Raw genomic sequence first — 27,007 nt, 5'->3', positions numbered from 1 at the left:
GGACATTCTATCAAAACTACATTTTTAAAACCCTCTCCCAAGGATATGTATCTTCATTGATGAGAGAGAGAGAGAGAGAGAGAGAGAGATGCCTTGGGTGGGGAGCTCCCCTGAGTCTCTCCGCCTGCTGTGGTGGAAATGCCACCCAAGGAACAGAGTGGATGCAAATGGCTGGATAGCAACCCCAGGGTGTGTCCATTGACAGCCCACTCGCTCGGGTGGAAGCCCAGATGGGATGCAGCTTCCCGCGGGCCTCACCGGAAATGTGATGTCTGCTTGGGGGGATGTGGGGTCTGACTCAGTACTCTGTGCTCAGAACTCCTCAGAAAGGAGGGCCAAAGACACTGGTGTGTGATGAGAGGGGACACAGGCTGGGAGCTGTGCCCGAGGAACGATGGGGGGGAATGCGAGCGGTAACTGGGGGGAACTGAAGGCTCGCAGTGGGGTGAGAGAGCTGTGCGCAATGTGGGAATCACCGACACGTGTTAAAAAAAGAAACACCTTGTTCTGGGCGTCCCCATGGGGTTGGGTTGGGGAGCTGGAGGAGGCAGCAGCTGTCACCACCGCCCCATGTGAGCGGGGATTCTGAGCCAGGAGGGGTGTGTGCAGCTGGGGTGGGCTGCCTGGTGGGCCCCTGGAGGCGGGTGGCATGCAGACAGCCAGAGGAGCCTGTTAGGGAGGGACTGGCGGGCCCTCGCAGCCCAGCGTCCTGTGCTCTGTGAATGGAGGAGGCAGAGAGAATGGAAAGAGCCAGAGGACGTCCTGGTGAGTCAGGCAGAGCAGCACCTGGGCTGGGGGAGGCCGGGGCTGCAGCCTCGGCCCAGATACACAGCCAGGTCACAGCCAGCTGCCCTGAGCTGGGCAGGCACCTGTGTGCCCGCCTGGCTAGTTAAAATCCTATTTACCCTCGCGCCTCTGGACTCCTGTCTGCTCGTTGGGACGAGGTGACTCTGCACTCACAGTCACTGGCACACACAGCACTGTGGACCAGGCACCGACTGTGAGGGAGGCCCGTCACCTCTTCCCCTTACAGAGAGACCACGTGGCTTGCAAGGTCACACAGCTGGTAAGTGAGCGTTCTGGGCCTTGAACACTGCGGTCAGTGCCAGCACACACGCTCTGACCTCCTGGCATTATCCCCTCCATGCAGGAGCCACACTGTTGTCTCAGCCACACAAGGCTGGCCATTTCCCAACTCCCTCCCCCACCCCCCACCCCCAAGGCCACTGGATCTGTCACAGCCTGAGGCAGGAGCACAGGCAGTGCCTGCGCAGGCACTTCCTCACCTGTCACCAGGGAATCCTCACTGGGAGGTGAGCGGGGCAGCCTGGCGGCGTGGCTCCCTGAGGCCTGACTTCCTGTCTACTGTGAGCCAGGGATTCACTAACACTGTCGCCACGTGTCTTCTGAGAGGGACTTCCGCACCCACACGGGCAGAAAGCATGTCCTGCTGTGCGGGTGAAGCCGTGATGCCGTCCTGCGCAGCCTGGGCCGGTGCTGCCCACGTCCCGGGTCTAGCTGGCTCAGGGTTGCCAGCCTCAAGGACCCAGGCCTGGACCTCCAGGATCAGAAGTATGTTTTCTTTGGCTCAGCAGCGCCCTCTCCTTCATACAGCTCCCCTCCTGTGAGAGAGCTCCTCTGCAGGCCTGACCTGGGCCGGTGGTGGGAGGGGTGCCAGGCGCTGCCTCCGCATCTCCACGTGCTGAGTGTGGCTCCTCTGCTTGCTGGCGGGCGAGGCCAGCCCTTGTAGATTTGCGGTGAGGATTAAGTTAGTGGATACATGCAGATTACTCAAAGCTGCTTGACATAGTAAGAGTTCGATACATCTTAGCTGTCATCGCAGGAAGATAAATATTTGTAGTCGCATCAAACAGTTAGCCTAACGCTGAGACCTGCTTCCTGCTAAAACGCGATTCCTCTCCATTCAGTTCAAGGCAGTCCAGTCTGGGGGAGACCCAGCTCCGCGCCTGGCAGACCTGGTTTTCAGCACTAGCTCAGCCCCGTCCCAGCATGCACTGGAGCCGGTGAGCCACCTGCCTTGGCCTCAGTTTCTTCATCTGTAAAGTGGGGTCATTAGTCCTACCTCAGAGACAGGGTGCAGAAGCAAAGAGGCCTGTGGGTCACTCAGCACAGGGGAAGAGCTCAATAAACTGTGTGCAAGGCGGACCGGCCACGTCTGCACGCCTCCTGCAGCCTGAGGGAAGAGCAGGCCCTCGGGGCTCTCAGGAAAAGGGCAGGCTGGCCAGCCTGGGCAGTGCCTGGGTCTAACGAGGCCTTTCATGTGTCCTGAGATCTCATCCGGTCGAAGAGCGTGGCAGCCCTGAGTGTCTTGAAGAGCCAGTAATGAGGGTGCAGAGCCGGGGAAGTGGGGGTGGGGGTGGGTGGAGCTGGACGGGCCTTCTCCAAATTCAGGCCTGGGCAGTGGGCAGCTCTGGTGCGTCCCTGATGGGGAGGGGAGGGGAGATCCCCTGCAAAGTGGCTGTGCTGGGGCAGCTGAGGGGGTGGGGGCTGAGATGACAGAGGTGGCATTTGCTGACTACGTTTCTTGTGTAGGCATCCATTTCTTCCACAAATACACACTCATCGGCTCCTATCCGTCACTCACCTCGTGTATCTAACTCCGAGGGTTCCCTGTCTTATCTGCAGGGGCTGTGAGTCAGAAGAGGCTGTGAGCACATAAAGGCTGAAGCACAACCGAGTCGAGTCCTGGTCCTAGGAGCCAGCAGGGCTCCCGTAGTCAGGGAGCCTTCCTCACTGAGACGCGGGCGCCAGGCTTCACCCCCCTGGCCTTGTCCTCTGTGTGGTCAGGGGCTCACACACCCAGGGTGCAGCCAGCAGGGGGAAGGAGGAGGAGAGGCAGGTGCTCCCTCTCTCTGAAGGCCTGGCCCGAGGTCGCACACACTGCTGCCACCTCATCCACTTGCCAGGAGTCGGCACTTGGGCACCCCGACCTGCAAGGGAGCCTGGGAATGTGGTCTGAGTGAGCCCAGGAGAGGGGAGAGTGGACGTGGGTCTCAGCTCACAGGCTTTGGGTGGCCACTCCTAGTATCTCTCCTGTTCCCATTCCAGGAGCCCCAACCGCCTTTAATGGTAGCAATTAAGAAGGAGCAGGCTTGGCCTGCAGGTGTCTCGGGAAGAGGACACAAGGGGAGTCACCTCAGAAGTGTTAGGAGAGGCATGGGAGCCTGGGGGGCGGGAGTAGGGGACTGGTTGGGAGAGGGGCAGAGCAGGGACTAGCATTGCCTGGGGTCTGAGCCTTCCCAACCATATATAAGTGAACACAACATCCATTCTCTCTCCCTAGTTAGAGAGATACAAACACACACACACACACACACACACACACACACACACACACACATACACACACTCAGCTCTCAAATGATACTTAGACACACAGACATACCACCGCACACTGTGCCACATACACACACATTCATCTACACGCCCACACTCACACACGCCACACCCCCCCATCGCATCCGTAAATGTTGTCAGGAGACCCTGCAGTGAACTCGGGGATATAGAAAACCGCCTCTGGAAAACCTCCGCACAGCGGTGCCTGGGAGTCACCATCAGCCAGCCATTGTGCTGAAATGAGGACCTCTTACATGGTATAGGCCTTCAGGTTTAACACAGCGCTCTTCATTCACTGCGCAACCGCAGGGTAAATATTTGCTCAGCGGTGACTCCTAGTCAGACATCGTGATTGGCAGTGGAGATACAAGGATGAATAAGACGCAGAGCGTGGCCTCATGGGAGACACAGCATGGACGAGGGCTCCGCCAAAGGCAATGGCTGTGGAGGAGAGAGCAGGAGCAGGTCTGGGCGGGGTCAGGCCTCCAAGGAGGGATGAGGTCACCAGGTGGAGGAGACATCAAGGTTTCCAGGAAGAGGGGCTGCTCCTGCAAAGGCTCCAGAGATGGTTTGGGGGGTGAGGAGGGATTCAGAGAGGGCGTCAGCCTGCTTCCTAAGGTCTCCAGGTTAGGCCGCGATGGGCTGCTGCTGACAGGAAGTGACGCTAGTCTTTTCCCAGAGTGTGGGGAGAAGAGGATAAATTACAGGTAGCAGAGTCTTCTTTTTCTTTTAATCCTCACCCAAGGATATTTTTCCCATTGATTTTCACATAGAATAGAAGGGAGGGAAGGGGGGCGGGGAGAGGGAGAGAGAGACACATTGATTGGCCACCTCCTTCACGTGCCCCAACTGAGGGTGGGGATCAAACCCACAACGGAAGTACATGCTTTGACTGGAATCAAACCCCAGACCCTTAGCTCTGAGGCCAATGCTCTAACCACTGAGAAACCTGGCTAGGGCAATAGGTAGAATATTCTCGTCCTGTAACGTTTATCTCCTGTGTCACCCAGGATGCAGTTGGGAAAAAGGACCCTCTACGTCTAAGAGGGTACTCAGTGCGGGGGTTGGATTGTATGGGGGATGGAATTGCTGAGGGGTCAGCCAGGGGGACAGTGAGGCACTGAGGACATCACTGCAGCCCAAAGCCACCAACACCCACCACTCCTGCCGAGGATGGAGGGACATGGAGGAGATGGTGTGACCAGAGCCTGAGCTCCAAATCCATTTGGAAGGAGGGAGAACCCCGGAAACTGGGATCACAGAGGAGTTTCAGGAGCCAGCAGGGAACCCCCCCTCTTCCTACCCTCCTCCAGTCTTCCTCCTGGACTTCCACTGGCCAACTCTATCTGGAAGCCTGAGGGCAAAGGAGCCTGGGAAATGTAGTTCCTTATCAGGAGGATGGGGCAGGTGAAAGGAAGCCGGGTCTGAGAGCAAGCAGTAGAATGGCCAGGATGCTGTGATTTCCTCTTAAACCTCTGGTATCAGCTGTAGATCTCATCTGTAGATGTGTTTGCTAGTGTTAAATCGAATGAAGAAATGCCAAATGAACATTAATAAGGGGGGAAAAAGAAAAGCCACTCAGAAGCAGCCTCTTACGCTCGTGTTGTTTCCCCTGGGCACGTCTTGGGGTTGCAGTTTTAGATTGTGTTTTAGAGCATGTGAGCTTAATTAAATTTAACACATCGGAGCAACTCAACTTAAAATAGCAATTCATGGTTTCCGCTAACAGAAATGTCACCCATTTGTGTGACGGGAAGGGGCCTCTCATGATTTGAGGCTGTGATGGAGGTGGTGCCAGAAATCATCGCTTGCCTCTCTGTCCACTCCCCTCGTCCACCCTGCTGGGTGCCCTGGGAGGCTGACCAGTGTGCAGCCATGAACTCTGGCTTCTGGCTGGGTTCAGCCCTGGGGACGGGAGCAGAGGAGTGGGCGGAGGGAAGAGGGCGGGGCCAGGGTACTCTTGGTCTGGTTCCCATGCTCTGAGATTGCCCCTGTCTGCCCCTGCCCCTGGTCTAAATTCCCCAATGTGTCCTGACAGGGGTGATTCTCCCCCAGACGACACGGGGCCATGCCTGGACACACCTCTGATTGTCACAACTGGAGATGCTCCTGGCCTCCTGTGCGGCGGGGCTGGGATGCCGAGACATTGTCCAGTGCACAGGACAGCCGCCAAGACCAAGAATCACTCAGCCGAGGTACCAATCATGCCCCGGCCGAGAAACGCTGCCCAGGGCAGTGCTGCTCCAGCTGCTCATGGTGAAGGGCTGGAGCTGCCTCCACCGTCCAGGGCAGACCGGTTCTCTTGTAGGAAATAATAGAAATAAACTACCAGGGAAAGGGGTCGTGCCCTTGGCTGTCACCATCAGTGCCAACTTGCGGTGACCCTTCCCCAGTGCTGACTCTCCATTTCTGCCTGTCTGTTCATGAACCAGGAAATAACAGCTCATGGACCAGCATCTGGCTGTGGGCTGCACTGAGTAGGGTGGGGCTGCATGATTCTCTCTCTTTTCTGGGTTGGGTGACCTCCCCTGGTATGCTTGGGCCTAGAGAGGGTAACAGCTTGGCTGCCGCCAACCATGAGTTATTGCACATTCCCTCATGGTTCCCCCACCCCACCCACCCCTTGGTAATGAGTCCTCTTGTGAGTAAAGTCTTAGCATCACTCTGGGAGTGGGCCTCCTGCCCTGAAAAGCCTGACCGATCTGCAGTGTTTCCCTAAAGAATGTCATGGGAAGCCACGTGTGGGAGCTCAGCTCAGGGGCTTGGGCTGTGCCTTCGAGGTCATGGGCAGCCCTTGGAGGGGGTCTCTGTGGGCGAGGGGCATGGCCGGAGGAGCGCTTCAGTCAGGTGCAGGTCTGGAGGAGATGGTGCTGAGCACAGCCAGAGGCGGCGAAGCTGGCTGGGAGGCCGCTGCATTCATCCAGACCAGAGACGTGAGGCCTGAGCCAAAGTGTGAGTGTGGAGAAGCCCAGAGGGGGACTGCCAGGCAGGGTGCGGGGGGATGTGGGTGGGGAGGAAGGTCGATCCAGGATCCAGACCTGGCCTGGGATTCAGTGGTCTGTCCAGTGGCGCCCATGAGAGGGTGGACAAGACCCCATGGGCAGGAGGTGAGTTGCGGTCGGTCCTGGAGTCTGAGAGCCATTTCACACGGCTCTCTCGTGCAGTGCGTTCTTTCTGCTGCCTGGAGGAGGGAGCGGTCTTGCTTCTAGGTGTGTGGGCTCTGAGATCTAGTGGATCCAGAGCTGCCTCAGCTCCACCAGGGCCCCCAGAGAGAGAGACCTGCTGAGCTCCCTCCTCCCCTAAATGGGAACGAGTCCCTCCTCAGGGCTGTTGGGAGAGGAAAGCATGTAAACTTCAGAGCACAAGGTTAGCACGTGGCATCTGTCATCACTGGTTAGTGCCCTTATTGGTGAAGGCAAACATGACTGCCAGAGGCTGTAGTGAGCCACCTGGCTGCCACTCTCCTGTAAGCGCTCTCTCTCTCTCTCTCTCTCTCTCTCTCTCTCTCTCTCTCTCTCACCACCACACACACACACACACACACAGGAACCAGGAGCAGCTTTCTTCTTAGGCCAATTCTTGTGTGAGGCTTTTCCAACCTGACCCTTCACCCGGGTGCCGGGTCAGCCCTCTCACACCAGCAGTGGTGGCACAGCCCAGCTGCGCTCCATCACGGCGTGCTTTCCCTGCCTGGGAGGCAGGGGGAGAGGCCAGGCAGAGCCCCTCGCAGTCACCTGCGGAGGCAGAGAACAGGGCGGTGGCTGCCTGGCACAGCAGTCAGGAGCAGAGGTGCTGGGGGCAGGCTGCCTGCCCAAATCCCAGCTCTGCCACTTACTGGAGTGCCACTAGGCAGACGCGTAGCCTTTCTGTCCAGGTTCTTTATCTGTAAAAGGGAGAGGATGGTAACAGGGATGACCTCCCCAACAACTGTAGGGATCATGAAATGAGTATTAATCCTCTTAAAGATCTCAGACAATTGCCTGGCACAGAGTCAGGCCTCAGTGTTAATTACCCCTCTTCATTAGTATTGGTATTGGTATTGGTATTAGTATTAGTATTAGAATTGATATTGGTATTGATGCTGGTGTTGGTATTAGTATTGGTATTGGTATTGCTATTAGCATTAGTATTAGTATTGATATTAGAATTGGTATTGGTGTTGGTATTGGTGTTGGTATTAGTAGTAGTATCAGGCCCTGCTTCCTAAGAGAAGATGGTTTAAACAGTGGGATGATTTCTGGGCCCATGGTTCAACTCCTGGGTCCTGAGGTTGTTGTGAACAATAAATGCAACAGAATGTGGAAACCTTGTCACATAACAGGGGTTCAATAAACACCTGGCCCATCCCCATCCCCAAGGGACCTACTCTCACATTACTCGTGCCCAGGGAGGGGCAGAGTGTGGTGACTCAGTGGACAAGAGCCAGGCTGCCTCGGCTTGAGTGCCAGCTCTGCCAGTTATGTTGCTTCCTGACCCCAGAGTCGGTTCCTTCTGCAGGAGGAGGAGCCCACCAGGGGCCACCTCAGGAAGTTGCTGCGGGACTCAGGGAGGTGGCGGGCACAGGGCACTGACAGCCTGGCCCCCAGCCGCCCTGGGCCTTTGCCCCTGTTCTGGGTGTGGTGGCTCCCACTTCTCTAACTTACAGCGTGACCCCGAGGGGAAGGAAGTGGGCCCGTAGCACTGGCCACAGAGGGCTCCTGCGGCTCTGCCCAGAGATGGCCCGCAAGCCCGAGATCTGCTGGTGGAGGAGTGTGAGGCACAGGGGTCGCTGAACGCTGATCCAGGGAAGGAGGTGGCTGACAGGCCGCAGGCAGATGGCTTTCAGAGATGAGGAACAATGCCCATGGCTGTCCTGTGGTGAGGAGCAAGCCCAGACTGTGGAACTACAAGCTGGTGTTCAAGTCCCAACTGCCCCACCCTACCCTCTCAGCTGTGTGACCTTGGGCAAGACACAGCCTCTCTGAGTCTTGGTGGTTCCACTTCCCTGACATGAGAGCGCAGGGTTCCCCAATGTCCCAGCTCCGGCTGGATCCTGCCCCTTTTGCCCCTAGCTCTGCAGCTATGGGCTCAGGGTGAAGGGGGACGAAGAGCCCTCCATGTGGCTTCCCCAGCAGAGCAGCTGGGCGGGTGAGGAGGGAGGCAGAGCTCCCAGGCTGTGCTGACGGGATGTCAATACCTGCCTGTCAGCTCCCCTCCCTGATGCGGGCTTCCCTGGTGGAAGTTCCCAGCCCTGGAATTTCATAGTTGAGGTCTCAATTAAGCTGCCTGGCTCTGGGTTTGAGGAGTTGATGGCTGCTGATGGAGCCCTTGAATAGCAGAGGCAGGAGAACTGAGGGCCCCTGGGAGCACGGGGCTCTGTGAAGGCTGCAGAGGGGGACAGGGCACCCTCAGCTGAGGGCAATGTGTATTCCTGCAGGAGAGTTTAGGGGTAACATAGCATCCTCTCTGGAAACAGCACAGATGTGATACCTGAACGAGGACTCAGAGATCAGGGTTGGCGTCCAGGTAGGGCCGGCCCAGGTTATCGAAGAGGGTCCTACTGTGGGGAGACCGCTGCTCATCAGACCCTCCCTAAGGTGGAGGGGCCCTTGGAGGCCTCCCCGGCCAGAGTACCTCTTTCTGCAGGTCTCATCAGATGCCCCTGGCCGGCTGTGGCTGTGTTGGAGGACTGTCCTTCCTTCTGGGAAGCAGAATCACCCTCTAGTCTCAACATCGCCCGGCTCCCACTTTGCCCCGCACACCTTCCCCTCCCCAGGCATGACGGCCATCTGGCCTGAGGTCAGGGCCTTGTCTGTGGTTCAGGGACCCTGAGTACAGCTCAGGACCCCAAGAGGAGGCTTTGTCAATGTTGATGAGCCTCCAAGGACCGGACAAGGGGGGATCGAGCCTTCAGGTGGCCTGGCCCAGGACCTGACTCTCACTCCCTCCCCTTCCCAGGAGCCTCGGGGATATTTGCAGCAGACATGGCAGAAGCGGGGCTGCGGCGGGAGGCAGGAGGGAGGGTCCCTTTGTTTAATTTCTGCTGCTTCTCAGGCCTTTAACCTCTGCCTCTGTGTCTCCCTCTGCCCTCCCTGCGCTTCCTCCCCCATCTCTGCTGGCTCTCTCCTTCCTTCTCTGTGCCTCCATCTCTGAACTCCTTCCCTGCCTCTGCTTTCCACTCCCCTGCCTCTACTCCCACCTCTGCGGGGTGGTTCCCATGTTGATGGCTGATGTCTGTGGACTTCTCCCTCCGGCACGCCTACCCTTGACTCCCTCACTTCCCTCTTCACTCGGCCTGTCTTTCCCTGGTTCTTACCTGGGGCCTTCTCCTTGAATCTGACTCCTGCACTATGTCCTACGCTCCCCTCCCCTGCCTGCCCCTCCACTCCTCTCCGCCCCACCTCTCCCTTCCCTGTCTCTTCACCTGTCCCTCTCCTGCGCTGCCTCATACTGTGTCCCTGTGTCTGTCTGTCTCTCTTGCCCCCACTTCTCCATCTGTCCTGTGTCAACCCCCTTCTGTTTCTGCCTCTGACCCCCACCACTCTGCTGTCCCTGCCACCGCTGCCCTCTGTGCCTGCCCCCCACACACCCCAGGATGATCCCAGCTTCCAACAAGGCCTTCGTGGTCAACAACCTGGTGTCCGGGACTGGCTACGACCTGTGTGTGCTGGCCATGTGGGACGACACGGCCACGACACTCACGGCCACCAACATTGTGGGCTGCGCCCAGTTCTTCACCAAGGCCGACTACCCGCAGTGCCAGTCGATGCACAGCCAGATCCTGGGCGGCACCATGATCCTGGTCATCGGCGGCATCATCGTCGCCACGCTGCTGGTCTTCATCATCATCCTCCTGGTGCGCTACAAGGTCTGCAACCACGACGCCCCCGGCAAGATGGTGGCCGCCACGGTCAGCAACGTGCACTCACAGACCAATGGGGCACAGCTGCCCGCTGTGGGGGGCGTGCCCAGCGGGGCCCCCGCCCCGGCCCCAGGGCCGCCCAAGGTGGTGGTGCGCAATGAGCTGCTGGACTTCAGTCCCAGCCTGGCCCGGGCCAGTGACTCCTCTTCCTCCAGCTCCCTGGGCAGCGGGGAGGCCGGGGCACTGGGGCGGGGTCCCTGGAGGCTCCCGCCCCCGGCCCCGCGCCCCAAGCCCAACCTTGACCGCCTGATGGGGGCCTTTGCCTCCCTGGACCTCAAGAGTCAGAGAAGGGAGGAGCTGCTGGACTCCAGGACTCCTGGCGGGAGAGGGTCTGGGACATCGGCCAGGGGCCACCACTCGGACCGAGAGCCGCTGCTGGGACCACCTGCAGCCCGGGCCAGGAGCCTGCTCCCCCTGCCCCTGGAGGGCAAGGCCAAACGCAGCCATTCCTTCGACATGGGGGACTTCGCAGCTGCAGCGGTGGCAGCAGGAGGGGGACCCCCGGGTGGCTACAGCCCCCCTCGGAGGGTCTCGAACATCTGGACGAAGCGCAGCCTCTCTGTCAATGGCATGCTCTTGCCCTTTGAGGAGAGTGACCTTGTGGGGGCCCGGGGCACGTTTGGCAGCTCCGAGTGGGTGATGGAGAGCACGGTGTAGGCTCGGGGTGTCCTCCTCCTCCTGCAGGTGGAAGGGGAATCTTTACTGGCAAGTCTTTGTGGGGTTTCCATGGCGATGTTTACATCCAGGGACAGTTGAGTCTCACTGTCAACTCCCCCAGCACCTCCCAGGCCTGCCCCCCACCCCCTGCCCAGCAGGGTGTGCTCAGGGAAAGCGACTTGACCACCAAGTGTCAGATGAGCCCTGAGGGTTTGGAAAGGCCGACGCTCGCCTCTCCAGTCACAAATGCAGCGGATAAGCAAGTGCGTTGGATGCTTCCGGTTCCGGTGTTGTTTTTATTGGTTAATTTATTTTCTCCCACTCCCCAAGCACCCCCTCTTCACTCACACAGATAACGGGGAGTTTGCTCTCCATCTGAGAGTCAGTGCCGGGGCCCTGCATTGGCTGTCACTGCCAATGGAGAGAAGAGGCAGATGCTGGTTCCACGCGTGTTTGGGGGAGACCCCTTATTATTCACAGCCGTCCCCACAGTTGGAGGGTTGAGTGACCCCCATAACTGACCCAGCTTCCCTTGCTCTCACACATGACTGTCCACATCCATCACATCAGCTTAAACCCCAGGCAGCTTCCAGGACTCCCCGTGTCCAGGAGAGGAGCCGGGGTTCTGAGGCTCCGGGCCTGAGGGATATAAGCTCTTGGAGTTCCTTTGCAATTTGTGCCTCTTTAGGTGGGAGCTGGGACAGGAAGTCCCATGAGCATGTGGTGGGCCAAGAGGACGTCGTAAGGAAGGCAGGGTGGGTTGCCATAGGGAGCTGGACTTTGAGTCCAACGCTCTGAGTCAGGGTCCCAGAGCCACCACCAAGTCAACCAGCTGAAAACACTGGGGGCTGGGGGTCCTTTCCTCTCTTTGGACTTCAGTCCCTAAATCACAAAATACTGGGTTGCACCAGGCCTCCTGTCCGTTCCAGTTCCAAGGACTCATGAGCTCCCATGGCTTTAAATGTGGGGTCTCCAGCTCGGCGCCCCAGGGTGCACAGGCTGGTGGAGCAGCCCCTCCCGCTCCTGCTGCGCATAGGGGACCCTAGACGCTGCACAGGGAGAGCTGAGCCTTTCCAGTGTCGTGGTTTTAAAGCTGGAAGAGGTGCTTGCAATTATCCCCATAACCCTTTCTCCCGACCCTCCGAGCAGAAGGGACTTGCCCAAGGTCACACTGTGAGCTAGTGACCACGCCAGCACAGAGGCCAAGGCCGCCTTCCTCCTGGGGGTGGGGGGTCTGTTCCCAGGTCTGCACCCTGACCAGGGCATGTCTGTGAATAGAGTCTGTCCTCTGTTTGTTCCTGAAGGACCTGGCTCAGGGTGGGGCGTGGGGGGCCTTCCCTGGATGCCGTCTCTGAGCAGGGCCCGTGTATGGAAATGACACGATGGTGATGGGAGGGGCACATGGGCTCCTCCACGTGGGACCAACCCCACCCTCCCACAGAGACATGGCCAGGGAGACACTGCCCTCGGAGCCTCAGAAGGACTTGCCGCATCTCTCTCTCCTGGCCTCCGTTCCAGGCCTCTCCGCATTGCCAACGCACTACCTCTCACTGGTCGCCCCAACTCATTCTCCCCCGCCCAAGCCTCCGCCATTGCTCTCTTGTCCTTCTCCCTCCTTCTTCTACTTGCCAACCACACAGCATACAGAGCATACGGGTGAGTCTATCTGGGGCTGAAAAGTCCTGATGGGCCCAGGCCTGGAGCTGAGCTGTGGCCCCCACCCCAGCCCAGAGCGCACAGGGGGGTGGGGACTGTCTATGCAGGATTGCCTTCCGGCTCCAGCCCAGGAGCCTCCGAACCCCATGCCTTCACCCTTCCTTCCCACTCCCTCCCTTTCCCCTCGCCTCACCTTCCCGCTACCTCCTGTTTCCACTCTTTTCTTCCTGTGACTCTCTGCCCTCCCCAGTCCCCTTCCGGTCCTGACAAGGTCATTCACAGACGAGGCCAGTCTCTTCCTGAGACCACATGTTAGTTTCCCAGGCCAGTCCCTGTGCCAGAGCACAGGCCATCCCCCATCATGGAGGCACCCACAGACGGGACCTGAAACCTCCCCCCCTCCCTCCTCCCCGCCCCATTTCCTCCTCTCTCTCTTCTCTGCACCTTTCTCACTCAGCCTTTCAAAATGTAGCCATTGAAGAAGTGCCCCCAAACACCACCTTTCTTTCTGCCTCTGGGTTCAGACACCCGAGGGAAAGCGGTGGACACGGGGAGGGGGAACCAGATGTCTGTTCCCTTCAGTGGCTCGGAGCTCTGTTGTGACATGATATGTACTTGCGTGTGTCTGTCATGTTTCTGACTTGGGGTTAGGAAAGCATCATTCCTGTGGTCAGAATATAAATGCCAATCTTCTCCTTTGCTAAAAAAAAAAAAAAATGTACAGTAAAATGTACAGTTTTAAAAACAACCAACCAACCATGCTTCTTGGGGGAGAGAAAAAGAGCGTTCTCCTGTCTGTGAGTGTCTGCTGTCCGTTTCTCGGGAAATGCTGCCGTCTTCTAACGGGCTTCGCAGGGGCATTTGCCCGCACACCTGTGCCTGTCACTGCCTGGTGGGCGCCTGCTCACTGTCAAGTTCACGTATAAGACGGAAACCTGAAAAAGAGAGAACGAGGCCGCCCTCCGGAGTACAGAGCAGTAGAGGGGTGTGGAGTGAAGCTCCGGGTTAAAACACTAGCCCATCCCCAGCTGCCCTGCCTGTCCCACCTGGTAAGGAGGTTCTCACACACCACCTGCCTCTTCTTTCCTGGGCCGCGGCCACCACCACACTGAGCCACTAGGGGCGCACGTGTGCCTTCCACCCATTTTGGTTGAGCTGGAGGGCACCTTCTCACAAAGGCTCTTTTACTGGGGAAGCAGGACCGCACGCACCCCAGAGCACAAACCCAAAGTGCAGACACAAATGAGCTTCTGGATCACAGCTTCCCAGCCCTGCTTTCATCTAACGTCTACATCAGCCCTGAACAGTAGGCATGACGAGGGAGCCACAGTGGCCTCTGACATTGTCCAGTGGCCACATTAAAGCAAGTTTAAGAAACAGGTGAAATTAATTTTAATTATATATGTTATCTAACTGAATCTATCAAAAATATTATCATTTCAACACATAATCACTGCAAAGTTATTTTTTTAAATATATTTTATTGATTTTTTACAGAGAGGAAGGGAGAGGGATAGAGAGTTAGAAACATCGACGAAAGAGAAACATCGATCAGCTGCCTCCTGCACACTCCCCACTGGGTATGTGCCTGCAACCAAGGTACATGCCCTTGACCGGAATCGAACCTGGGACCCTTGAGTCTGCAGGCCGAAGCTCTATCCACTGAGCCAAACCGGTTAGGACACTACAAAGTTATTAATAAGACATTTAACTTCTGTGGCACAAAGTTTTGTATGTTTTGCACTCATGCCACGTCTCAGTTCAGACCAGCCACTTTTGAAGGCATATGTGGCTCAGACCGGCCCCATTGGACAGCACAGCCCTAGACATACAATGATGGACGCAGAAGCCCAGCTTCTGGGAAGAAACTATAGTTGGTGAGCACCTGCATTTTCAGGGACCGTGCTGGGGTTTCACACGCATTCCTCACTGAGTCCTCACTGCAGCCTCTCTCCCGAATTGGTATGCCCATTTTACAAATGAAAGGAGTTAGGCTCAGAGGGGTTAAGTCACTTGCCCAAGGTCACACAGTAAGTCTGGCTGCAAAGCCTTAGATCGGTCCACAATATCAATGCTGCCTCTGGTAGCCTTTCTTCCTCCCTTCAACCAGTTACAGATGGCAAGTCACGCTGTTGAAGTCTGCAAATGTATAGCCCCACCTAGAAGCCCTTGGTTTGACCTCCAGGTCTGGTAAGATTCTCAGTGTTGACTCCCGCAGAGCTTCAGTGGTTCTTTGTGGCGTCACTGGCCGCTCTGGCCCTTCTTGGCTGGTAGCACATTCCCTCCTTGGCCAGGATGCTCCCTGCAGGCCTCAGACAGCCCTGCCCAGACCACTCTGCTGGCCATCCCTTCTCCTAACCTGAGGACTTGTTTAATGCTTTCCACTTCCAGCCTCGTCTGTTCCCTCTGCCCCGATAGCCTGTAACTTCATCCCCTTAAGATAGAAAGCCTCAGCCCTGGCCAGTGTTGCTCAGTGGGTGGAGAATCAGCTCATGCACTGAAGAGTCATGGGTTCGAATCCTGTGCAAGGACACATACCTGGGTTGCAGGTTCAATCTCTAGGCCCTGGTTGGGGCATGTGTGGGATGCAGCCAATCTCTCTCTCTTTCTCCCTCCCTACCTTCCACTCTCTAAAAAATCAATGGAGAAAGTATCTCCGGGGGAGGATTAACAAAGAAACAAAATGATAGGAAGCTTCATACCAGCTTGCTGCCATGACCAGACCCATTTCCCACCTCTTCCAGCTCCAAAATCCGTGTCCCCATCAGGAAAGGTGTTTTCCCACCCAGCCCCTCTTCGCTGATGGAGAGAAGCCGTCCACCACTGATCTTTTGCAGGAGCAGGCAGCGCACACACTCGGAGCCTGCTTGAATCGTTCACTCCCCTGTGTCCGAGTTCTTAATAATGACACGGCCTTCAGGCTCTCCTCACAGGAGATGTTTTTTCACTTTCCTATTATGATAGTGTCGATATTCCCAAAGAACTAAAACACACGCATCTGTTTTGGTTTTTGTTTTTTTGAGGGACATAATTTCCAGCCACGTAAGAGGAAGGTTGCTGTCTCAGAATCAGTCCTTTCAAAATGAGTAGTGACTTTCTCCCGGAGCCTGTGGCATTGATGTTTGTGGGTGTGGAGTACAGCCCGGCACTTCGGAGCCCTCTATTCTCTGTTCTCAGTGTGTCGCAGCAAAGGTCTCAGGGCTTCGCAAGCCGGGGGCACTGCCTCTGTGCTTGCAGCCACTGGGATCTCTGCAAACCGCTGCTGGTAGGACAGACACGCTATTCAGGAGAACAGGCAGCAGTCAGGACCTGGGCACCGTTCTCATGACACACCTGGGTCCCCAGCCATTCCCGGGCACGCTGCTGGCAGCGAGGAAGATCCGTTGTGACAAGAAGGCTGCTCCCAGGCAAATACCTGAGGTTCCTACCTTGGTGTTACAATAGGAGCCAACCCGTCCAGATTGCTCTCCCAGTGTCTAGAAGGAACACTGCCTCCTTCACAGTTTAAATATCTGTGCTTTCGGTCTTTAAACCGAAGATCTTAGTTTCTGAGCCCCATGACCTCATTTAAGGTTCCCCAGCTCCCAGGCAACCCATGTTTGCAAGAAGGCTCATTGGTTTCCCTTTACTGCAGCCTCTAGCGGAGGGAAACAGACAAGCTACCCACAGACCAAAGCAAAGCTGGCCCTGCCCCCTGACTGCCCTGTGTCCTGTGGTCCTTTCAGCCTCTTCCCACAGGCGCAGTGACCGTGCCCATGTCTTCATCTCAGACAGTGTCCGGCACCTTTCTTCTGCTCACCAGCTCTGAGGAAACGGGCCTGGATGGCAAGCTCTTGGTTGGCGATTTTCCTTGTTGAGATAACTGAGTAACTGGTCCCTTTAGCCAACAGTCGAATGGCTCCTCCTCCATCTTGTGCTGGAGTTTCTCTGGGGCTGGAGCCAGAAAAGCCTCATTCTCTAGTTCCTTTCTGAGATGTCAGTGCATCCCGCAGTTACCGGCTTGGTTCCTATGGATGAGGGGGGGAAGCTGGAATTTTACTCATCTCCACGGGATCCCCACACCCATCTAGCCAGCACCCAGTCGGCCCACTGTCCAGCTTCTCCGTCCAGCTTCCTGTCTGGTGAGGTGATGATGGCCGCCCCCTTCTTCTGCCACCTCCTCTGTGACATGTGCTTGTTGGTGCTCCTGGCACACCCAGCAACAACCCTACCATCTATATACTTTGCGAGGGTGTTTTCTTTCCCTGGACTCGCTTATGTCATATCCATGATGTCACCCAAGTTGTGGTTACCTCCTGTGACCTTCCTGATACTGTTCCCACCCTCTCATGAGGAAAATCTCAGAGCCCCACCTCTGTCCCCTCCATCACTGACCTGGCACATCCTGGTCACTGCAGGTATCTTGCTCACCATTTGAGAAGGAATATGACCAAGAAGAAGAGATTTAAGTTCTCAGTTACACCAAATACTCCTCAATGCCCCCCTCTGGGTTCCCTGTCACACTCTCTCCACCTTTCCTTGGGGATGTCTCAGGATACAATTCTGCTGCCCACGAAGGATGGGCTGGTTGGCTTCCTACCCAGATTCATTGCAGGAAAGTCCTTTCCCTTCGTTAGGATGACAGAGGATTGGCTTTTTTCAAGTGGATGTTGAACTGCAACATGAATTTGATAATAATAACAGCTGACTTTCATTGAGAGTTTCCTGTGTTCCACGCACTGTTCCCAGAACTTTATGTAGATCACCTCAATTCAGTATCAAAACAACACCATGAAGCAGGCATTATCCCATTGCCATTGGCCAAGTGAAGGTAGAGAGGGGTTATCGAAGTTGCCCAAGTCTCCGCAAGTGAGCGGCAGAGGTAGGTAAACAGTTAATAACTGCATTGGCCTGGGGTTGCCTGCAGAGCTGCGGGGTGGTGAGAAAGGCAGTTTTCTGGGTTTCATGTAGAAAGCCTAGTCCTGCTGTGTGAACCTTGACTTTGAGGAGACTGAGCCCCGCAGAGAAAGTGAGAGAAGAGAGGAGTCAGTGCTGCGTGTGGCCAACCTGCACTTGCCAACCAGTTACGTCCCCCTCGGTGCCTGATTTCGAGAGAAATCCAAATAAAAATGACGGGCACTGTGCACGCCCTTGACTTCACATGCTCTCCTGCGGGGCAGCAACGTAGACTGGCGTCTGGATCTCTGGTTTTACACAGATGGGTCTGTGCTCACTCATTTCAAGATAATATGTAGCTTTGGGGAACCTACTATGTAAGAGAAGATGGCTGGGGGGTTGGCCAGGGCCACAAGCCCAAGGTGGCACCTCTGGCTGGAAGAATCCACTAGATTTTAAGTTCCAAAGGGATCGGGTATTAGGAAATGACTAGCTTTGGGTCAAATTGGGGCCCAGCCAGGGACTGAAGTCCCCAGCTGGGTACTACACTGGACGAGAGGTGGGAGGAGGCGACACCAGCTGGGAGCTGTGGGGAGGGGTGGGAGGTGGGATAGAGCACAAAGCAGGCCCAGAGGGGCAGCTGCAGAGAACAGGGGTCCTGAGTCACTCAGGCAGGTGTAGCCATTCCTGGGGGGAGGCGCCATTCCTTACAAAGAGCTGGATTCATAGCCTGTTTCTTGGCCTCAGTTTCCTGCCCAGTGAAGTATCGACGGTAAGTATTGACTTTGGTAAGTACGCCATGCGGTTCCATAGCTCACACATCGAATTGAAAAAGGCAGAGTGATAATAGCCATTATTATGAATGCTATGCATCATTGAAAACATTATTATAAATTATAGTGGATTAGTGATAATCTTCAGTAGCTCAGGCTCAGCGAATCTCAGGGCTGGCACAGCTCTCAGAGGTCATCCGATCCAGCCTCCCCTGATGGGTGTTAGAATCCCCTGTTCAATATCCATGGTCTGTGATTAATATTATTACAAGCAAGCGTGCATGATGGATTTCAGCATTCTCCCCAGGCGGGGAGTGGCTCCCTGTGCTCCAATCAGAAAAGGGCCTGATGGCTACCGCTCCACACTCCTGTTTTTTTAACCAGAGCCCAGACAGCAGGCAGCTCCCACAGATCCTGTGGCCAAAAGAGTGGTGGGACTCTAGGTGCAGAGCCAGGGCCCTGGCTGGGGGAGTCTCAGGGTAGGAGGCGGGGGGGTGGGTGCTGTTCTCTTGGCAAATCAGCCCTGGTGTCCATGACACTGAGAGAAGGAAGGGCAGGAAAGGAGCAGAAAGCACATGCAGCCTCTGGAGCCCCTGGTGCTCCTTTATGTTCTGAGACGCACAGGCCCAGCAGCAGCTGAAAGGACCTGGAACAGTCCAACCTCAACCGTGTGCTCTTACTCATCTGGCCCCCAGTCCCTGCTCACCCTTCACCCTTATTCCAGGTCCTGGCCCCACAGCCAAAACCTAGCAACCAAGACCCTGGTATGACACACATGCTGCCTCCAGAAGCCTCCCACGGCTTTCCCTCATTCCTTTGGGTTCACAGACATCCTCCCTCCTAGGATGTAAATGCTCTGGTGCCAGGGGAATCACCTGTGAGAAGCTGGCTCTACTCAGAAGGCTGAGAGTAGGCCGAGGGTCCCAACTAGAGTTAGGACGTGAGCACTTTGCAAGGAGTGGTAGGATGACCCAGGGCAGCCCACTGACCAGCCCTCTCCACCCCTCCTAACATCCAGGTTCCCTCTGGCACAGACACTATCCACCTGCTGGAGGTGACTAAAATTGGCTCCCAGTTTGGGCTTTACTTCTTTGTTTTCCTCTTTTTATTGATTTCAGAGAGGAAGGGAGAAGGGGGAAGAGATAGAAACATCAGGGATGAGAATCATTGATAGCCTGCCTCCTGCACCCCCTGCAACCCAGGTGTGTGCCCTATCCAGGAATTGAACCTTGACCTTCTGGTTCATGGGTCAGTGCTCAGTTACTGAGCCACACCAGTCAGGCTGGCCTTTACTTCAGAATCATCACATTAATCCTGACTGGAATGAAGAAATGTCAGAGATGTATTTCACCCTAGATAGGGGTCCAAGGGGGTTGCCTGGAGGGTGCATGGCTGAGCAGGCTCCTTGGGTAGAGCTGATATTTCCCAGTTGCTTCAGAGAGAGCTGTGAGGTAGGACATGTTGTCAGGGACAGTGCACCCACACACCTGAAGAGCTTGGCTCCCATGTTGAAGGTAAATGGAACCGAATGTGAGTCACCCCAGGGTCTTGGAGGAGGTCGGGAAAACCTCACCAGCAATCAAGAGGCCCAATTCTCCCTCGATCTTTACACTTTTAAGAGATTTTATGCGATTCCACCTTCTGAGGAATCCTGAAAACAGCTTTATGTTGGTTCAGCCTTCGCCTATTGGGAAGCAGAGGCTGAAATTTTCTTGGGACTTTTCCTTAAGCCGTAGGGCTTTCCATCCTCCCTGAGGTTTATGGAAAATAGGGTCTGTTCCAGGCATAAGAAAATCAGATACTCTCACCTGAGCCCCCCTGTCTTTAGTTCCGAGTAGAAAATGAGATGGATGGGGCTTAAGCAAGTATATCGAATTCCAGAGTGGTCAACTGAGGCTCCTTCCCTGCGTCAGCCTTGTCTGCAGAACGGTGAGGAGGAACCCCAGCAGGAGACCTTTGTGACAGGGAAGGTCAGCAGCTGAGCGAGAGCGACTATACACATCTCACTGGTCCGAGTACAATCTTTCACGTGGACTTACCATGCCTCCCATTCTGTACCTAAAATCCCTAATTTATGCATCACTGCTTTCCCAATGTACGGACTTTCCAAACTGAGAATAAAAGGTGTTTGGTCCCCCACCCCCACCCCCTGTCAAATTCTTATAGAGCTTACGGAACAGAATTTTCTGACCACAGAACTGGGGTTCCCTCACACCCCACCCCGATTCTTAGCCATGACGGTGATGGCTGGCTGCCATAGAAGGAAGAAGGCCACAGGTGAGGTTGAGAAGACTGTCAGAGTTGGAAAGAAGACAGCCACACAAGCAGGAGGAAAGGGCTGGTGAGGTGGATAAAGAATGTAAGACCCTGGGGACCTGAGGGATGGGGCTGAGAAGGGGGGCTCTGCCAGGAATCCTCCATGGACACGAGGCTTTGTCAGTCCTCCAGGGCTAGGCCAGCTGGGACCAGGGTCAGATACCATCATCTCCTGTGGGCTAAGCAACAGAAAAGGGGTGGGGGAGTGAGAGGGGTCCAGGCAAGAACAATACGGAAGAGGTGAGCAGAATCCAAGAAACATAGGACACAACTGCAGGTCCGGGGTATGGGTCCAGCCCGCCCACCACCCAGGTCTAGAAGAGGAGAAGGGAACAGAGGCCAGGCCAGGGCTCCACCTGGAGTGTCCTTGTAGGCCTTCTACCCGGTGAAGGCCCAGGCAAGTGGGGCTTACCCAGGGGTTGAGGTCCTTTTCAGGATTCAAGTGTTTTTCCCACATGCATTCAGGCTCGTGTTCCTCCCTGGGGAAAGGTAAATACTCCATGATTCCAAGGAAAAGAGTGCATGAGGAATCCATGCCCTGTGCTCCAATGAGCTCAGCACTGGATGGTTTTGGCTCTAGGATTGTACAGACTCTGCCATTCCTGTTCCTAAAAGACCCAGAGCCGCTACAGAAGACAACTCCAAGAATATTCTGTGGTCACCATTGGGGTAGAAAACCAGTTGGAGGTCCAGCTGGGGTGTATTAGGGATGCCTGTTCCCTTGACATCAGCTCTGATCTTCATGGCACACGGGGGGACAGGCAGGGACACTGGGAGACCTCTGAGTTCCCAGGAAGTGGGTGTGTTCTGCTGGGATTTTCACCACCAATTGTGAGATCCAGAAAAGCTGCCCACCACTTCCCAGGTGCCCAGCACAGGCCAATGAGGAGATACCAGCACTTGCACAGGCTAATAGGATAACCAGCCCCACCCACCAGTAACATGTCCCTCACCAGCGTTCAAGGGTAACAAAAACAAGGCCAGGAAAATAGTATCTCATAAAGTTCCAGGACCTCAGTACAAACCACTCCCACCTCCTTCCTAACGCCCTGCCATTTGGTGGATACATTTGTGCCTTTAGTTCTTGCACTATTACAATGTAAATGCTGAGGAATCTCTGCCAGGTGTCTTGTAAACCAACCAGTTTTTAGGTGCCAGGTAGGGATGAGCATTATTCAAAGGGGTGTGTGGGAGGACCAGGGGACGCCCCTATACACCCCCCTGCCACTCTCCCTTCATCCCCATTTCCATGCAGCACAAACACCACCTCGTTTGGGAGGGGAAAGTAAAAGGGCGGCCCACATCTGTATTTCCGAGTCAGCACACCAGTCAAGTTTCGGTAGGCAAGCCTGACATGGAGCCTTTATTAAATGTTTCCACTCGACCTCGGAGCGGAGGGGCTGTATTGAGGCCTGGGTGGCTGGCCAGGCCTTTTGAGTCCTCCAGGCTTCCTCCATGGAAGGCCAGCCCGAGGAGCAAGATTGTGCATAAAAGGGGGAGAATATACCCATACGAGAAGCCAATTTTCTATGTTGATGGTAATTGGGAAAGCCTTTGGGTCAGAGCTGAGCGCTGGGACAGACTAAGGCTAAGGTGATGAAGGGAAGGGACCCGTCCTCTTGCCTGACCTGAAAACCCACAGCTCAGAGCCTCGTCCTTTCTACTGAGGCATCACGTGAACCTTGACTTTGGGGGAACCATGACCTGTGAGGGCCAGACTTTTCTCCTCTGCTTAGAGCTCAAATCCCCTCCCTGCCAGGGAGTGAACACTACTAGGGTGTCTTGAGAGGAAAAGAGGGTGACAAAAACGCAAACCAGGTCCCAGAGGCCGCCAGCAGGCCCTTTCCCAGATCGCTGAAGCCTAGCGGAGCCCAGGAAGGAAAGAGACAGGGCAGCCTCCTCGGGGATGGCCGCAGCTGAGAAAGGCTGGCTTCCCAGTTTCCAAATAGTGGCGGCGGGGACAGAGACAGTGCCCCGAATTCTTTGTTAGGGCTGGACCCATGATCACCAGCAGCCTTCAAACCTGCGAAAGTAAACGAAAATGGATACACAGTAAGGCAGCAGCCGGCAAAGTTAAAGCCACAATAAGGAACGTGTCGCCAGACGTTCTCATCATCACGCCCGCCCTCACTCACGCTGTGAACTGGGCATGATTACCTGGTCACTTTCCAGGTGAGAGGACGTGCTCCAAAGGGCTCGTGTGTCTCCCACCATTGCCCAGAGCGTAGACACGAGACCTTGGACTTGAGAATGCGATCTCCTGACGCCAGGTCTGGATTCCATCCACCCAACCTCTGCCAGGCCCAGCAAGAAGGGAGGTGAGAAATCCACAGCAAGAGGGCGAGTCAGTCCTGGGAGAGGCCGGCAGGGGGCGCACTGGTCCTGGTTGTGCTGCAGACTCTCGGGGCGCTCAGGTGACCTCCCGCTTGGGATGGGAGAGTGGACGGACTCCTTCCATGAAAGAGAAAACACGGAGGCAAAGAGAGAGAAGCAGGGGTGAGGACCGAGGCAGTGGAGCAGGGTCACGAGAGGGGCTTTGGGGTACTCCTGGCAATGGCCCATCTGAGCGGGGAGAACCAAGGTAGAACCGCAGGTTTCAGAGGCTCCTGCCAGCTCCCCCCGCCCCGAGTGAGCCATCTGGGAGAAGGGGGAGGGCACCCCAGTTCCCATGGCCATTGGTCAGCTGAGCCTGGGCCTGGGGAGGGGGCAGCTGGTGCCAGCCAGGGGGTGGCACGGGGTGCAGGGGGGAGATGGCAGCTGAGAGGTGCGGCCCAGGCAAAGGGACCGGGTTGGTTGGGGTGCTCCCAGCAGACCTGCCCACCGCCCGCCCGCAGGACAGGACCCCACACCGCGAGGGGGTGGGCACTGGTCCGGAGCCACAACAGCAACCAACCTGGGGTGAGGGACAGGGCGCCCCAGTTTCCACATCCTGGGCCTGGGGGGTTCCTGATTCCTTACAGCAATTCTTATTTCACTGGGGAGCGCCCCCGAAGCTGGGGTACCAACTCAATCAGCCAGAGCTGGTGGAGTGAGCCCCCGCTGCTGCTGCTGCTGGGAATTAACTGCCACTGCGCCTCGGCCGTTGGCCACGCCCACTCCCAGGCCTCCTCCAATCATAGCCCTTGGGGGCGGAGGAGGGCCCTGGCCTTCCAGAAAGTTCCACAGCCTCGGAATGGTCCTGGGCCAGCCTCTCCATGGAGGGAAGAGCCACCTTGAGTTCTTGCAGCTCAAGTGCTTCTGGGAAACCACTGGGTCCTGGGAGGATGGGCATCACCTGGGGAAGGTGGTGAGGGTGTGGGAGGTCAGCCATGGCCTGGCTTTGCAGGCAGAGGCCGGGTGCCGCCTGCTGGGAGTGCCCCTGCTTCGTGTTGACCAGGCCCTTGATCCCAGGACACCTGCGATCCTGAGCCCTCACTTGCACGTACCTAAAGGGAAGCGCTGTCCAGGAGGCACTCTGCCTAAGGCCTCATAAGCATCAATGGGCCCAGGAGCAATTCAGACTCTTCTGATGCCAACTGACATTTCCCCACCAACCAGAGACCTCTCACTAGAGAAAAATGCTTGCGCAGGCGCAGCCAGCTCCTGGGAGCCCAGACCCCTTAAGGAGGGTTTGCCATTGTGTACCTGTTGCAGGGCCTGAATCCAGCCAATAGGAGAGGGTTGCTGAGCAGATGAGAATGCCCCTGACCAATGAGAGAGGAGAATGTCTTACATACTAGTTGTTGGAGTCCCAAGTGTTAATATTTACTGGGCACTTATTTTGAAAGACTTTGTCCTGGAAAAGTTCAAAATGCATCTTCATATTTTAGCATTCGGTATTATATTTTGAAAAGGTGACATAGAATACACATTACAGAAGATTCCTCATTTTAGCCATTTTAACATGTACTATTCTGTAGCTTTTTAGAACATGCACAATGTTGTGCAACCATTGTCACTTATTCAAGAACATTTTATCACTCCCAAAAGAAGTCCCATACACCGTAAGCAGTCACTCTCCATTCTTTCCTCTTAGCCTCTGGCAACCACTAATCAGCTTTCAGTTTTGATGAATTTGTCTCTTCTGGACATGTCATGTAAATGGATTCAAACAATATATGACTTTTTGTGTCTGGCTTCTTTCAGTTAACATAGTATTTTCAAGGTTTGCCTGTGCTATAACATGTATTGGTACTTTATTCTTTTAAGGCTAAATAGTAGTCTACTGCATAGATAGACTATATTTTGTTTATTCATTCATGGTTGATAAACAGTTAGGTTGTTTCCACTTTGGGGTTATTATGAAGTATAATAATATATTATTATATCTATATTATATCTATAACATAATTATATTATATCTATAAAATGTGTATATATATATATTTTGTTTGAACATATACTTTTAATTCTCAATACTTAGGGGTGGAATTTCTGAGTCACATGGTAACTCTATATTTAACTTTTTGAGAGAATGCCAAAATACTTCCCACACAGTTGATGTGCCATTTTACACTTCTACCAGAAATGTATGAGGGTTCTAGTTTCTCGACATTATCATTAATGCTTGTTATTTTGACTTTTTTAAAGTTAAAGCCATTATAGTGGGTGTGGAGTGACATCTCATAGTGGTTTTAATTTGCATTTCTCTTGTTCTTTGTGACTTTTCTAAACTAGTTTTGTAAAGTTTGTATCCTTTGTCATGGGTCGTCATCAAAGTTTGTTCTGTTAGATTACTGGTCAGCTAGTGACTCAGCAGAAATTTCCTTGAACTCCTAGAACTAAAAGAAAAATATCCCAATCTTTGCAGATGGACTGTGTGTATGTGTGCGTGTGTTGGGACATACATTCAACACTCAGCCAGACAGCTGACAACTCTGCCTTAGTCGTCCCTTCCTGCTTGCGCACAGCCTGATGGAAGCCAGAGGTAAGCACATTCTCGGGTCTTTTCTGAGCATGTGCCCAGCCTGCGTATGTGCATGGCCTTCTACTAGTAAATTCCCAGAAACACGTGGCAACTTTTCAAAATCCTCATTCCCCAAAGCATCTCATACTCCAGCCTTTCCTCCCAGGCTTTTGGGTTGGTCTATTGTTTTCCCCAACCGTTCTTCCTTGCCTCGAATGCATTGGCCTTTAAATGTTTCTGACAAACTCTCCCTAGGTAGCAGCCTCAACCCTGGGAATGTTCTAGGTGAAGTAAGGCAAGCCCTTTGAGATAGTTCTTCAAGGAGCCGCCAGACAGGTCGAAACAAAAGCACAGTTGCTTGAGGACAAGCACTGTTTTGCTTCCGCTGGTACCAGGCACGCACTAGGAATGCCACCGATTTGTTGTATTGACCATGGCAACTGGGGAGTGGGAGATGGTGTCAGGGCAAGTTAAATTCTCACAAGGCTCGCTTGCTGAGGCTTATCTGGTTTTCCTTGATTAATCATTTACCTGCTTACTGTAAAATTTTGATACTGATATTAGAACTTAAAGGTGCTATGGAATAAAGAAATTGAGATATTTATAAGGTATAAAGACTGTTATGGGGTGGTATAAATACAACTTTTTATTTTGTCTTAGTTGCCAATTTATAGAAAAGTTGCAAGAAGAGTACATGAATTCCTATATATGTTTATTCAGATCTAGTCATGGTTAGCATTTTGCTACATTGTCCTCATTTTCATTCTCTCTCTCTCTCCCTTCCTCCCTCCTTCCCTCCTGGAAATTGCAATAACTTGTGCCTGTTTATGCCTTCATAATAAGGAAATTCTTTTATGGGAGCATGAAGCTACCAATCAGGAAAGTTAATGCCTGTACAATATTATTATCTAATCAACAGTTTATATTCTAATCCCCCCTATTGTTCAAATAATGTTTTGTAGCCCAGGATTCAATCCTGCATCATCCTTTTAAAAATATATATGATTTATTGATTTTAGAGAGGGAGAGAGAAAGAGACAGAAACATCAATGATGAGAGAGAATCATTGATTGACTGCCTCCTGCATGGTCCACACTGGGATTGAGCTCACAATCTGGGCATATGTCCTGTCTGAGAATTTAACCATGACCTCCTGGTTCATAGGTTGACACTCAACCACTGAGCCACGCTGGTTGGGCTAGCATTGACATCTTTAAAGACTACAGCATAGTTATGTTTTAGGATGTCCATTACTTGGCCTGGTGTTTCCTGTGGATTAGATCCAGTTAATGCAGTTTGGGCAGAAACACCACTTCAGTGATTTTTATCCTTGTCAGTGAAATACGTAGGGGGCCATGATTTGCTTTGTGTCATGATTGATCACATGATGTTGCTTTGTGTCATGACTGATCACAATAATAACATTGATTATTTCATTAAGATCTTTTAAGCCAGATTTGTCCATTATAATGTTACTACTTTTTTTCTTTTATAATTAATACTAGGGGCCTGGTGCACAAAATTCGTGCACTGGGTGGGGGGGGGGGGGGTCCCTCAGCCCAGCCTGCCCCCTCTCACATCCTGGGG

At 54.3% G+C, this 27,007-nt stretch overlaps 1 protein-coding gene across 1 annotated transcript in view; it reads left to right on the top strand.

Moving 5' to 3' along the window:
• LRFN2 (leucine rich repeat and fibronectin type III domain containing 2) overlaps positions 1 to 13,336 on the top strand; it is a 197,217-nt gene extending 183,881 nt beyond the window's left edge. Inside the window, exon 4 of the mRNA XM_006776308.2 lies at positions 9,931 to 13,336. Within this exon, the coding sequence (XP_006776371.1) occupies positions 9,931 to 10,915 (985 nt within the window). The 3' untranslated portion in view covers positions 10,916 to 13,336. The remainder of the gene's footprint in view (positions 1 to 9,930) is intronic.
• Positions 13,337 to 27,007: the final 13,671 nt, after the last annotated feature.

This window comes from Myotis davidii, unplaced genomic scaffold (assembly GCF_000327345.1).
Source record: "Myotis davidii unplaced genomic scaffold, ASM32734v1 scaffold167, whole genome shotgun sequence".
Classification (NCBI taxonomy): Eukaryota; Metazoa; Chordata; class Mammalia; order Chiroptera; family Vespertilionidae; genus Myotis; species Myotis davidii.
This window is presented reverse-complemented; position numbering and strand designations above follow the sequence as displayed.